Source organism: Lottia gigantea (genome assembly GCF_000327385.1).
Source record: "Lottia gigantea unplaced genomic scaffold LOTGIsca_79, whole genome shotgun sequence".
Classification (NCBI taxonomy): Eukaryota; Metazoa; Mollusca; class Gastropoda; family Lottiidae; genus Lottia; species Lottia gigantea.
The window spans coordinates 65,855-81,489 of record NW_008710630.1 but is presented as its reverse complement, the minus strand read 5'-3'; the positions used below and the strand labels follow the sequence as shown (position 1 = coordinate 81,489).

At 31.5% G+C, this 15,635-nt stretch overlaps 2 protein-coding genes across 2 annotated transcripts; one reads left to right on the top strand and one right to left on the bottom strand.

The window, feature by feature from the left end:
* Positions 1 to 3,862: 3,862 nt before the first annotated feature.
* Positions 3,863 to 8,021, bottom strand: LOTGIDRAFT_73843 (hypothetical protein; the record flags this gene model as incomplete). Its single annotated transcript, XM_009066657.1, has 8 exons — positions 3,863 to 3,924; positions 4,942 to 5,056; positions 5,605 to 5,672; positions 6,160 to 6,299; positions 6,618 to 6,747; positions 7,509 to 7,574; positions 7,707 to 7,754; positions 7,961 to 8,021. Coding segments are annotated over 8 exons (690 nt in total), but the record flags the coding sequence as incomplete, so codon positions are not given.
* Positions 8,022 to 9,679: 1,658 nt separating this feature from the next.
* On the top strand, positions 9,680 to 15,054 carry LOTGIDRAFT_222143 (hypothetical protein; the record flags this gene model as incomplete). Its single annotated transcript, XM_009066663.1, has 11 exons — positions 9,680 to 9,827; positions 10,191 to 10,276; positions 10,789 to 10,870; positions 12,128 to 12,258; positions 12,607 to 12,661; positions 12,851 to 12,891; positions 13,309 to 13,376; positions 13,643 to 13,741; positions 14,062 to 14,138; positions 14,592 to 14,655; positions 14,881 to 15,054. The coding sequence occupies 11 exons, from the start codon at positions 9,680 to 9,682 to the stop codon at positions 15,002 to 15,004; spliced, it is 975 nt and encodes a 324-aa protein (XP_009064911.1). The 3' UTR covers positions 15,005 to 15,054.
* Positions 15,055 to 15,635: the final 581 nt, after the last annotated feature.

The window sequence follows — 15,635 nt, the reverse complement described above, 5'->3', positions numbered from 1 at the left end:
TTCAAATCTTATCTTAATCCAGTACTTGCTGACCTACATGGCTGGACTTCCACTGACGAGATTTATATCCTACTATTCTGATCTTATTGTACTAATGAAATAAAATGGAGTTTTATATCCTACTGTTCTGTATCTTATTGGGCTAATGGAATGGAGTTTTATATCCTACTGTTCTGTATGTTATTGGACTAATGAAATGAAATGGAGTTTTATATCCTACTGTTCTGTATCTTATTGGACTAATAAAATGAAATGTAGTTTTATGTCTTACTGTTCTGTATCTTATTGGACTAATGAAATGAAATGGAGTTTTATATCCAGCTGTTCTGTATCTTATTGAACAAATGAAATGAAATAGAGTTTTATATTCTACTGTTCTGTATCTTATTGGACTAATGAAATGAAATGGAGTTTTATATCCAACTGTTCTGTATCTTATTGAACTAATGAAATGAAATAGAGTTTTATATTCTACTGTTCTGTATCTTATTGGACTAATGAAATGAAATAGAGTTTTATATCCTACTGTTCTGTATCTTATTGGACTAATGAAATGAAATAGAGTTTTATATCCTACTGTTCTGTACCTTATTGGACTAATGAAATGAAATAGAGTCTTATATCATACTGTTCTGTATCTTATTGGACTAATGAAATGGAGTTTTATATCCTACTGTTCTGTATCTTATTGGACTAATGAAATGAAATAGAGTTTTATATCCTACTGTTCTGTACCTTATTGGACTAATGAAATGAAATAGAGTCTTATATCATACTGTTCTGTATCTTATTGGACTAATGAAATGGAGTTTTATATCCTACTGTTCTGTATCTTATTGTACTAATGAAATGAAATGGAGTTTTATATCCTACTGTTCTGTATCTTATTGGACTAATGAAATGAAATAGAGTTTTATATCCTACTGTTCTGTATCTTATTGAACTAATGAAATGAAATAGAGTTTTATATCCTACTGTTCTGTATCTTATTGAACAAATGAAATGAAATGAAGTTTTATATCCTACTGTTCTGTATCTTATTGGACTAATGAAATGAAATAGAGTTGTATATACTACTGTTCTGTATTTTATTGGACTAATGAAATGAAATAGAGTTGTATATACTACTGTTCTATATCCTACTGTTCTGTATCTTATTGGACTAATGAAATGAAATAGAGTTTTATATCCTACTGTTCTGTACCTTATTGGACTAATGACATCAAATGGAGTTTTATATCCTACTGTTCTGTATCTTATTGGACTAATGGCATCAAATGGAGTTAAATGCCTGTGGTAATTTGATATTTATTTACAATCAATTTACAATTTCTATTTACAAATAATATAAATATTAAAATAAATAATAATGACACAAAAACAAAATGGCTGAAACTTGGCGGCAAGTTCCTGGAAAATTTTCATAATATTTTGAGCGTTCTGGAATCTATTTTGTAAAAATGCTCAGATCAACTTCATGCAATACATTTCTCGCATCAAAAAAATTGTATACTTTTTTTCAAATTGAGACCCTGTTAATCTGATTGGTCTAAAGGCAAAATTAAGGCTTCATCAACCAATCCAAAGACTGTTTTAGGTAAATATAATTCAAGATATTTCTAAGTAAATAATATTTTGCAACATTTTTTCTCATAAAAATGTTCAAAGAAATGGAAAATTTGTGACTGGATGTTCTTCTTTTGGTGACTACTTTGATTCTTGATTAATGAGCACTTGTTGAAATTCTTCACTGAAAAAATAATTTTTTTTTATTTCATTGTGGAATTAAAATTTATTTCGGAATGGACTTGAAAATTTACTAAGATGATAATACAGCATTTGAAAAGTGTTAAGGGTTTAATGGTAACAGTTATTTCGATTGAAATATATGAAAAAAGAAATTAATTTTTCACTGAATAATTTTGAAATAATAGTCAATGTAAAATTCTAATTAAACTTAGAAAAAGAAATCAAAATTAAAATCACCAAAATAAATAGAGTAGTATAAAATGAAAACAAGCGCAAAAGCAAATTTCAAGGCAGAGCTCATGAAAAAGTATGCAAAATTCCTTTTTTCAATTTTTTTCATAAAAAACAAAAGAGTTTTCTATATTAAAGCCATACAAAATTCAAAGCATTAAAGCAGTCTTAAAGCTTAATACACAAAGGGAGACAAGCGCTATATTTTTAACTTACAATAATTTTGATTTCCGAGTGTGATGAATATCAGAACTACAAACAATAATACAATTATTATTATTATAACACAAGAGATTGTCAAGAAGTTTTCTAAACTTTTTATATGTGTATCAGGGACACTGATAGCATCAATTTGCACCATTCCATTCTTCAATCAGACGTCTATGGTTCCTGCAATTCCACAAAATATGCTTTTTCACATAGAACCATCAAACCTTTAGTTTTAGAGAATTGCAGGAACCACAGACGTCTCATTGGAAATGCGGTATACAACCTAATCTTTCTGAATCGGTTTGAGGAATTGACAAAGAGAATATTCTCTGTGGTTAACTGACCTTAAATGGTTTGGAATGTATACTGGCCTCGCTGCGTACACTGTTGATAGACCGACTGGTGGAGATAGACGAAGTACTCATTCTGCTGGACATAGAACTAGCTTTTGACGAGCGACCTAAAATAGATAATATTCATTTAATTCATCAGATTTATGAGAGTTTTCTTCATACCATAGGTCAAAACTTTGACCTTTATTTTGATTATCCATTAGAGAGATTGTAAAGATGTTTTTTAAATTGTTTATGAGTCAGGGACACTGATAGCATCCATTTGCACCATTCCAATTTTCAGTCAGACATCTGTGGATATTTCATCTTACATAATTCCTGTGCATCACATTGACAACATTTACAAGATAAGCTTGTACACATATCGTAATAAAGAATATCTATAGCTGTATTTTTATTCAAATAGTCATGCACATACATAATAAATATAAAATAATAAAAAAAAATAATAAATAAATAAATAAATAAATAAATAAAATTAAATAATTAAATAAATAAATTGAATAAATTGAATAAAATAAATAAATAAATAAATAAATAAATAAATAAATAAATAAATAAATAAATAAATAAATAAATAAATAAATAATAAAAAAAAAATTAATAAAATAACAAATTTTTTTTTCATGGTATACGAATTAAAATGAGATCCCACCCAAGATCTTCAGTCTTATGAGTATGCAATTCTCTGAGGGAATTTAAAATGTACATCATGATACAGAAACAGACAAAAAAGCAAAAGACCATGCTCAAGCTCAAATTTTATAAAGAAGTATGGCTAAATAAATTACTTAGTTTGATTAACATGCAACTCAAGAAAGAGGGCAGTGAATTTGAATCAGTTTGAACAGGGATATACAAGACTCAAGCCATGCCAACTTTCAAAAACAACAATTGGTACCTGAATGCAGTCTGGAATATTTGGATTCTACAGAAAAAAACAGAAATTTTGGAGGACAAAAAACAGAAAATTTTACAGGGAAAAATTTTGCCAAATAAGAAGGAAAAATTTGAAGGGAAAAACGATCTACATTCATATTCTGGTAAAGAATCCAATCAAATTGAACTTCTCTCATCAACATTAAAGTGTCCAATACATCCAAACTCAAACTCCACGATGAATATGAGGGCTTTCTCACTCTCAATTTTTTTGTAATTTTTGACATAAAAACCCCACCCCAAATCCCCCGAAAAACAATGAACAACTTACCATTATCAAGAGGATTTTCAAGATACAGTGATAAATTATCTAAATCTGATTGAGTAAAATCTGCGTCTGTCGCAGCTTCGATTTCTTTTGGTTGTTTCTTCTCTGTGACGGATGTAGGAGGCGTTCCAGTAATGAAGCCTTCTGGGAAATATTTATACGCTACTCTTAAGCCTGTAGGAGATTAAAAAAAAAAACTTAAGCTTGTAGGAGAAAAAAAAAAACTTGATTACAGAAACCATGTAACCATTTACCAAATTTACAATTATACCCTGCATACAGTAGGCCTACTTATCATAGTGGATCTCAAATAAAAAAGAACTCATAAACTTAGAAGTTATTTTCAGAATTAGGAGTGGCAGAATTTTTAACAACGCGTAATTTTACCGCTTAAAGATTTTATCTTTACTACTTTACAAATGAAAGTATACACCAATATAAGTTATGTTTTGGAAAACAGTTTATGCCAATCCCTTATATCCCTAAGCCTTTAAAGTCTTAAACAATATTTTAGTAAATTATACAGTAAGGTTTAGGGCTGCAACGATTCCTAAAGTGGCGATCCGATACACTGAACGATACTCGTTCAACGATACTCGTTCAACGATACAATTTATTGCGATAATAAATCGCGATTCTTTGATTAAAAGGGAAAGAAAAAGAAAACTGATAATAAATAACATTTTAACACAGTCTAAATTATTTTGGCGCGCTTAGAAGTACAAAATTCACTTTTCATCATTTGTTACACACAAGGACTGACAAAAATAAATAAAATACCAAACCATCCAATACAGCTTCGTGGAATTATTTTATGACTATGCAAACACATATTACGTTGGAAAAGGAAAAAGTTTATATCAGATCCCATGCGTTTATCTTCCACTTGGCATATTCTCTTTTCATTGTTTATAACAAAATTAAAAATGCTGAAGACAAATTAATACGTGAAAAGCATTTTTTAACATTTGAACATGACACAATTTCTAAAATACGCGAGGATTCCGTGCTATTAGTCATTAAAGGGAGTTAATTATATTTATGAGAATCAGGCCGATGTATCGCGATTATTTTTTTCTTCCGCAATGCAACGATAAGAAGGAACGAATCCCGGTTCATCAATTCCATGGTGAATCGTTGCAGCCCTAGTAAGGTTCAATCACTAAGATTCAAGAATAATAAATAACCTACCTCCTGATAACATGAATAGATTATCATATCCTCTCTGTACTAGGGTAGTAGCTGCTCTAGGCGTTAGAGTTTCATCTTCATCATACAGTACTATTATTTTACCCTCTTGATTTTTCTAATGGTCGGGTTAAGGAATACAACTTTCTCATAATTTTTAGAAATTCATTTAAAAAAAAAACACATCAATTTAAATGATCAACCAATGAAATAACTGGAATATCTTAAGAAAAGAAATACAGCAATTTGATTCGTCCATTTTAAAGTTATAACTTTATCAACCAATCAGATGACAGTAAATTTTGCGAAAAATAATGCAAGGTGTTTCAGAAATTTTTTATTGAAAGAACACACTAAAAATGTTGACCAATGTGCAATCAATCAAATAACTGGAATATTTTAAGTAAAGAAATACAGCAATTTGATTTGTCCATTTTAAAGTTGTAACTTTATCAACCAATCAGATGACAGTAAATTTTGCGAAAAATAATGCAAGGTGTTTCAAAACTTTTTTTTTAAAAGAACACAGTAAAAATGATGACCAATGTGCAGAGTTTGGCGTTCTTGGATTAGGCAGTTCTTGGATTAGGCAGTTCTTGGATTAGGCAGTCTTGTAGAAGCATAGATGTATTAAATCCCATAGTTGATAAGTTTGTGAAAGGATACATAATTTAACATGTCTTTAGTTTCATAATTTACAGATCTAGCCAACATGGCCGTTGGATAACTTTTAGCTGAAATAAAATAAAATAAAGTTTATTTAAGATGACACATCAAATTACATGAAAATCCAAAACAGGCAAAGAGTTTAGACTTTTAGTTCTGTATAACATGACAGATGGGAGATAACCCTTGCAAAACTATTAGCAAAAAGGACTGGATATATCGTCTACTTCCTCCAAAACAGTAGACAACACAATCCAGTCTTAAATTAATCAGTGAAAGGTCTATCAAAGTAGGAATAGGGTACAGTGGAACTGACCACTTGAAAATCTCTTTTTGAACCCTTTGAACACTGAGTGTAAAAATCATAAAACATCATATACCTTTATCTCATAAAGTCTTATAGCTTATGTGATGTCACTTGATAACTGCTACATCACAGGCTTCTTGCGAAGATATATCACATACTTATGTGGTCAATTAGGTAACCCCTAGTGTTGAAAGGCTTAAAGATATTTTTGTCATTGCATTCAAATCCATAAATAAAATTCCACATACCTGATATTAAATGGCAGGCATCAAAAGCGTCTCGTTCTCTAACATCCAGTAATAAATAAGGTTTTTTATCTCCTAATGGCAGAGGTCTGGATGTTGGTTTAGGATGGTCTACATCTATTTCTCCTACACCTTTTATAACTCTAGAAAATTATGATTTAAAACTAAAAAGGTATATGATATATCGCTTATTATCTACAGCCTTTCTGTTGGGGACTCTGATTGGCTGTATTCGCTAGCGTACAATCCAATCAAATCATTGCATTTTCAAACTTCTGTGATACATGAAAGGTGGCTATTGCAGTCAAGGTATGAGCCGAAATTCGTAATAGCTTGGCATTGCGAAGATGAAGTTTGTAATAGCTTGACATTATGGAGATGAAATTCATCATAGCTTGACATTGTGAAGCTGGAAGTTTGTCATAGGTTGACATTGTGAAGATGATTTGATAAAGACTTACTGTTCTAGTCTAGATCTAGAAGAATCAGGGACAGTAGATGCTGAAGGGACTGTAGAAGGGGTATCTGTATGTGTATCAGTTCTGTCTGTAGTGACGTCTGTACTATTCTGTATTGTCTCCACCTCAATATCTGTAGTTGTCGGTCTATCAGTCATCATATCACCACATTCTGACAAATTTAAATAAAAAATAGAATTTTAACCAATAAGCCAGTTCAGAACTAAGAGTGTCCATGCATAACACCCTAATTCCCTTCTTTCGTAATTACCCAGAGGTGAGTTTTATCTAAAGGTGAGGTGTGCAAGTATAGTTACGAATCAGCCTTTTAAATCAACATTTTTCATATGAGAGGGGATGCCTGTGTTCATATATTATTCGTGTGTTCGTATTTACAAAACAAAACCTAAAGCTAAAGAAAATCATGTGACATCATCAACATTTATCATCTCTGTGTCTAATATGTTTAACTGCTACAGTGAAACACGGTAGAAACATGGAATAGTTTTGAACATGCTGTCGGGAAGATAAGTTAGATAAAGATAATAATTAAATCATAATTAATGAAGTTGATTAAAATTTTAACTTACCTGTGGGTAAATCATTAAGAAATGAATCAAACTCTGCTACTTGGACAATCTAGAAGTTAAAAAACACATGGAAATTAAACTTAATGGCCTTGACCTTCTCATATATTGACACTAATTTGATGACAGCATAATAGCTTAGTCGTTAACATGTTGGTTTGTCATCTACTAGGCCATTAGATGCCATGGGTTTGAACCCTCCTCCAGGTCAGAAAATTCAGCTTCAAGCCTAGTTGGAAATGTGGTTGAAGAACAAATTCATTGCTTACAAAAATTCTGAGAAACTGTGAGAAACATCTGAAGGAACTTACCAGTTGAACAAATGTGGCAACTTTCATCCGTTTGAAGATTTCATCTTTTCGGAACTTGTAATCTAAAAAAAAACGAAACTTACAGCAAAAACTACTCTTTACTATCTTTTAATAATTTTTAAAGGACCTTTACTTTAGAATTTTTATAGTTGACCATCTCAAAATATAAAAACAAAATAAATTTGTCCACTTACGTTTTTTGATTTCTTCCAATTTCTCTAAATATTTTGTTTGACTTTTTCCTGAAAAATGAAGATCACACAATTGAAATCTAAAAGGTTCTAGCCAAGAAATGAAAAGGAGTTATAGGTTCTACTTTTCAGCACCTGACTGGACTAATGAGGACTGACAATTCCATGCAGTGAGCAATAAGGGAAAGTTTGCCGGGTCAGCGAAATTGACATTGATAAAGTTATAGGCCTACAGGCATGCCGTAAAGTTAACTTACCTGTATCGATAGTTGACTTGACATCTTTATATTTAGGATTTACTGGAACTTTCTTGGACAGGGGCTGAATCAGATAGAGAGCATTTCAAAGCAAACTTTTAATTTTCCCTCTTGTCCAACTTAGACTATTGACAGCACAATTGATCAGTGAGGGTGGGTTAAATGACTACTTCTAATTCTTTAGTCTTATGTTATAAGCATTATTAGGAGACAAGTCTCAATGAAAGCAGGACACAGAGCTATGGATAAGATCATTTCATTTATTAAGTGAAAATTGCCATTAGATGTTCTTAGAGCTTAACTCATATATGATCCTATAGCTACATTCAACTGCTAAATATAAATGTTCAAATATGGTCAATCTGTGCTGTTCAGCGCCATCCATATGGCTGACAACCGGTGCTGTGTCGAAGCCGTGGGGATGGGGGATAGTCCAAATCCAATTTCCCACCTATCTCTAAAAGCCATTACATCCGATCTTCATGGAACAGCAGTAAGAGGCGATGTTCTGCATGAAAATGGCTTTCATATTGAATAAATCAAGGATGGAATCTACTTACATCGATCTTTTTAGTTTTTGAAGACATTCTTTCTGGAGTTGTTTTCATTCGCAACCTTGTTGATGTGTCTGCGCAAGTTTTGTAGTGACAGTGGCGAGTTCCTGTTTCAGATTGAGTTATGTCCCTTTATATCAGCTGATGGCAGGCAGGGTGAAAGAGTTGAGCTGATTGCTGAACGAAATAACTGCGAATTGGTGATTGTTTTTACATGACAACCGTCTAATTAGGATTAATTAGTGTCCTACTTGCCCGAGTTGTCAGGAAATTAGCTGTGATTGGATTAAAACTGTGTAATTACTTTAATTGGCTAATCCTTTCATATCAGATTTTTGCTTTGGCGTTTTCTTAATGCATTTCTATTGCTCACCACACTGTTTTCAGAATCTGTGAGTCTTAGATTGTCTTTGGGTTGGTGAAAATACCAACCAATACAATTTTCAGTGCAAATGTGGGTCTTCATTGAAAATTTCTGGGAGGGAAGTGTGTTTATTTAATAAATGTAAAATTACCAAAAACCTACATAACTTTGGACCCATAACATGACAAATAGCACTAGCAGGCAATTGAAATTTTATTTGAAACTTTTTTGAAATGACAGAGTATTCCAATTGTTTCTTCCAGATAGAACCACCTCCAATATTCTGAATTAAGTGTGATTGGAGATAATGATTAGCCTACTGACCTAATGTGGCCCAGATACTTAGTGCACTTAGGTCTCCAATCAATAAATTCTTTCAATAATTTCTTTTAGCTATTTCATTATAGTAATGCTAAACTAGGCAATTTTTTCCCATATTCATTTATGTTTGAGCACATATGGTGGTGACCCAATAAAAAGGAGTAATATGTAACTTTGTAAGTAAGCAGATCTAAAAGGGGATAAATGCATGGAAATTAACTTCATGTACTACGGGGTGAGAGCAAACAAAATGCCGACTCTCCAAAGCACAGGCATCAGAAGTTTTCTTACCTTGAGTAAGATTCGAACCCACGACACCTAATAGCTAGCAGACGACAATCCAACTCACTGCCTACTGAGCAATTCTACAGTCAATCTGAAACTTAAGGCCTTTATAATAATGACATCATAAAGTGCAAAGGTTTATGTAAGGATTTTTTCTACTTTTTTCAGAAATGTAACTAGTAGCAACATTCCAAAATGGTGTCCACATTTGTAGCGCTGATATTGGCCATATTTATTGGTATTTTTATATGTTACCCCCCACCCCCCCTGACGAAAAATCTGGAAAAATGGCAAAACGAAGGCGACTATGTAATTTATGAAAATAAAATCATTTTTTATAAAGGTAACTATGAGATATTAAAGGGAATGTAAAGAATTTTTCAAGCTTTCGGGGTCATTTATGGCTTCTATTTGAATCTTTTCAATTTTCAGTCACATGTCTTTGGTTCTTGTGATTATAGAAATGCTTACTGTTTATGTAGTATCTCAAGACATACAGATGTCTGACTTAAGAAATGGAGCAAACTAATTCCATTAGGGGCATGCTAATAATTCTAGAATATAACGAATAGTCCCTTTTTAATTCCCAATTCCTACATGGATAATAAGAGAGTTTTTATCAGGAAAATGCTTCAATGTGTCTTATTGTAAGACCGAAGATTTGAAATGAGAAAATCTGTAGCTAATTTGTACAATTGAATATTAGTTTTTTCACCAGATATACCAGGTAAAGGTGAAGGTAGTGTTTTATGTTTACATGGTTTTCCTTCTTCAAGCTATGATTGGGTCAAGGTTGGTAAATTTCCACTTTAGATATGCTCCTTTCGATACTTCTTGTAAACACTGCGTTCACAGGGTTGTGAATTTGCGTTCGATATTGATTTTCTCTGGTAATTACTACCTTGATTCCAGTGAACTGTACACCCCATGTTTTGTGTTGGTAGATTTATAGGGAAGCCAACCTGAGAGATATCTGATAAAAAATATTTAGATTTTTATTTAAATTTAGACACTAGCTCACTTATGTTTGATCTGCATTATATTGTAGATGAACTATATTTTGCATTTTGATATTAAAGAGAAATACAGATAGCTTCACTGTTTCTATCATGTCTGGTAAATTATGACTGTTTTATATGAACACAATTTTATTCTAGATTATAACAGGTTTGAAGAACAATTTAAGACAATTGCATATGAACTATACTTGGCATTTTTTATATTGAATAGTGTTACCGATAGTTGGAATTGAGTTTTAGCATGCCCAGTAAAAATCCAATTTTTTGAAAATATTTTTATTGCAGATTGTAGAAGATTTGAAGAATAATTTTAAAAATGTTATTGTGTTTGATTTTCTTGGGTTTGGTTTCAGTGAAAAACCAGTAAGTTTAGATTTCTTTATTTGAGATATTAAACTTCTCAAAATGTTTGTTGTAAATCATTTAGCAGTTAAATCAAATCATACTTGAAAAAACAATAGCTTACATTAAAGGGATTGTATAGAGGTTTTTTGAGTGCTTTATGTGTATCAGGGACACTGAAAGCATCAATTTGCACTATTCCAATTTGCAATCTTATTTTTCGTGGAATTGCAGACACCCAGACGTCCCTATGGTATATATTTTAGATAGGTTATAACTATACTATAACAGAACAGGCTGATATCAGTTTATATTTAACCCTATGCTATATATTTTAGATAGGTTATAACTATACTATAACAGAACAGGCTGATATCAGTTTATATTTAACCCTATGCTATATATTTTAGATAGGTTATAACTATACTATAACAGAACAGGCTGATATCAGTTTATATTTAACCCTATGCTATATATTTTAGATAGGTTATAACTATACTATAACAGAACAGGCTGATATCAGTTTATATTTAACCCTATGTTATATATTTTAGATAGGTTATAACTATACAATAACAGAACGGGCTGATATCAGTTTATATGTAACCCTATGCTATATATTTCAGATAGGTTATAACTATACTATAACAGAACAGGCTGATATCAGTTTATATTTAACCATATGTTATATATTTTAGATAGGTTATAACTATACTATAACAGAACAGGCTGATATCAGTTTATATTTAACCCTATGCTATATATTTTAGATAGGTTATATATAACTATACTATAACAGAACAGGCTGATATCAGTTTATATTTAACCCTATTCTATATATTTTAGATAGGTTATAACTATACTATAACAGAACAGGCTGATATCAGTTTTTATTTAACCCTATGCTATATATTTTAGATAGGTTATAACTATACTATAACAGAACAGGCTGATATCAGTTTTTATTTAACCCTATGCTATATATTTTAGATAGGTTATAACTATACTATAACAGAACAGGCTGATATCAGTTTTTATTTAACCCTATGCTATATATTTTAGATAGGTTATAACTATACTATAACAGAACAGGCTGATATCAGTTTATATTTAACCCTATGCTATATATTTTAGATAGGTTATAACTATACTATAACAGAACAGGCTGATATCAGTTTATATTTAACCCTATGTTATATATTTTAGATAGGTTATAACTATACTATAACAGAACAGGCTGATATCAGTTTATATTTAACCCTATGCTATATATTTTAGATAGGTTATAATTATACTATAACAGAACAGGCTGATATCAGTTTATATCTACTACAACACTTACAAGTACATAAAGTTCATCTATTATCTCATGATTATGGTGATACAGTAGCATTAGAAATATTAGCTAGGTTGGTCATTTTCTTATCATTTGTTTACTTTTATATCCTAAATTCACTTACTTTGCTTATGAGTTCAAAGCCCAATTTTGTACATTCTTAATAAAACTGTCCTGATGAGGATTGTATATCTGAAACATGCAATCAATTGAATAAAACTGTTTTAGTTTCAATTTTCCAAACTTGTTTCATAACTTTAATAATCAAAATGGAATATTATGTTTTTGTTGAATTACATGAGAATCTGACTGTAGATCTTGATTTAAAAAGTGACATGCATGGTCAAAATTGAGCTCTCTCAGCTGGTAAAGCAAATACCTTGGTGACTTCATCCCTTTAAACTTGTATTTTATATTACAGACAGAAGAAAAATGAAATAAAAGGAGTTACAATTAAATCTTTAAGTATGTTGAATGGAGGTGAGAATATTTGCAACATAAAAAATTTTTGTATTTTCAATGAGTCTAGCCTTTTATGATTGTTTAAGGCCCTTGTTCCCAACCTGGGATGTTTTGTGATTAGTGGCATTGTCAAACACTTAGTTTAGGTTGAATTACAGGAACCATAGGCGTCTTTGTCATAGTCAAATTGTTTCTTATTTCTTTCAGGTATATTTCAAGATACCCATCACCCACGATTTCTTCAAAAGGTAGATTTTCTTCACTCATAACTCAGTCGACCCAGCTGAAAATGGGTATGGATAATCCAAGAAAGATCAATGTTAAGAGGTTTGGCCAAGGACTAGCTTGCAGACTGTATCCTTGTGAACCCAAGTTGTTATCCTTGTAGAATCATAACAAGGGGTTTGGTCAAGGACCAGCTGGTAGAAAGGACTCTAATTTTTGAACTTAAGTTGTTATCCTTGTAGAATCATAACAAGGGGTTTGGTCAAGGACCAACTGGTAGAAAGGATTCTAATTTTTTAACCCAAGTTGTTATCCTTGTAGAATCATAACAAGGGGTTTGGTCAAGGACCAACTGGTAGAAAGGATTCTAATTTTTGAACATAAGTTGTTATCCTTGTAGAAAATGGCTGTGTTTTTTTTCTTTCAATTGTATTTTTTAGGTTTTATTGTATCCGGTTTTAGGAAGGTTTTTATCCAAGTTTGTTTTTTATAATATATTTAGTATAGGGTAAGTGTTATTCATAATTTTCCTTGTTATTTAATAACAGTATTTATCAAATGAGTTCTCTAATATTATTGAATGTGCCTTGGCAATGTTGAATATATTAAGAAACAACATTGACAAAATCTTATATCTATAATTAACATCATTGGGTGTAAATAAATTTGAATGTCTTTGAGTGGTTAATTATTGTTCAAATATGATTGAATTCACAGGCTTTAAACGACAAAATCTTTCAAAATTATGCAGTATGTATGGATTTTTATTAATAGGTTTTCCGAGGTGTTTGGGACCAATAAACCTACAGCTGATGAAATGTGGGAATTTTGGGTTTGTTTAAGATATAAAGATGGTACTGGTGTTTTAGCAGAGTAAGTATACATACCACTGGTCAAAATTTTCTTCCTTATTCCAGTTGGTCCAGCTTTAACTAGGTATGAATAAACTGGAAAATATCAATGTTCAGAGGTTTTGCCAAGGATCAGCTGGTAGACAGGATCATTGAGAACCATTATCTGAAGATCAATGCCAAGATGTTTGTCTAAGAACCAAGTGATAGACAGGATCTTCAAGGACTGAGTCCAAGGTTCTCTGTGCTTTTATCACTTTTCCAAGATGTGTGAACAAAATTCAGCTGATAGACGGGATCCAAGAGAAATTGATTTGCTTCTATCAAACCTTTTATTTTCAGTGTGATCAATTTCTTACCAGAAAGAAAGAAATATAATGAAAGATGGGTCGGTGCTTTAAAATCTATAGATATTCCAGGTAATATCAGGCCTGTTACCAGCCCAATGTGCCAAGGGGGAGAGGGGGGGGGGGAAGGAGCTGAAAGAGACTGATTATATGTGAAGCTATTATGATCTTTGTACCAATACCTTGATTTCTACAGGTACTTTTCTTGTATCATGTTAGTTTGTAAGTGCAACGATTTGATTGGATTGTGTTCTAGCGAATATGGCCAATCAGAGCCTTAGATTTAGACAGCCATATTGTTTACCATCCTTCTGTCGAGGACTTTTAGTGGCTGTATTTGCTAGTGTACAATCCAATCAAATCGTTGCATTAACAAACTTATGTGATACAAGTAAGGCGGATAATGCAGTCAAGGTATAAGATGAAGTTTGTCATAAACTGCTGATAAACATAAACTTTGGACACAAAATAGTAGGTCATTAGGTCAAAGATCATGAAGATATTATGATTTATTATTTGTTTCAGTTCAAATGATCTATGGACCAGCAGATCCTGTCAACCCTTCACCCCAATTTAATCAGGTTTTTAAGTAAGTGTCCCTACTGTATTTTAACAAGTAGAGATCTTCAGACAACTGATCTATTTCAGCCTGTGTCTCTACTGTATTTTGGCAAGTAGAGATCTTCAGACAACTGATCTATTTCAGCATGTGTCCCTACTGAAGTTTGACAAGTAGAGATCTTCAGACAACTGATCTATTTCAGCCTGTGTCTCTACTGAAGTTTTAAGTCTAATGTTTTGTTTTAAATTATAGAAAATTGGTACCTCAACACAAGTTGGTGGAATTAGACAGTAAAATTGGACATTATCCTCAATGGGAAGATCCAGCTCGTGTTGCTGCAGAATTTATCAAATTTGTACAATCTGTTCCAAACTAATTATTCTTATATCTTGTTATGTTTTTATCTATTAAATTTTTACAAAAACGAAATATTTTCTCTGTTTAGTGTTCAAAACATCAATTGAAGAGAGATATAGAAATACCACTGTTAAAATAGCGCTCAATACATCAATTGTAGAGTCATATAGAAATACCACTGTTAAAATAGTGATCAATACATCAATTGTAGAGAGATATAGAAATATTAAAACAGAACCTGAAACATGGTGTGGTGATTACTACTTATACTACGTCCAAATAAAGTGGACTACTTGTGTTTTTAATTGGACACAAATGGATATAAATATCTTTGCTCAACTTCAAAAGACAGAAAAATAAAAATTCTAAGAAAATTTTTTATTTTCTTTGGTATAAACTGAAAAAAAAAAATTTACATTCAAAAAGGACTAGATCACACACAAAAAACAAAATTAGCACTTCAGAATGAGACACTTATTTAGACCAGTCCACTTTATTTTGAGGTAGATAAGGTAGAATAATCACAATATAATTCTGCCTCATACAGTTTCAATTACTATCTATTCTACCCCAAAATAAAATAGACTCATCTTGTTTGCCAATATCCAATGAATATTCAATTAGGTTAAATATCAAAACAAAATAAAATC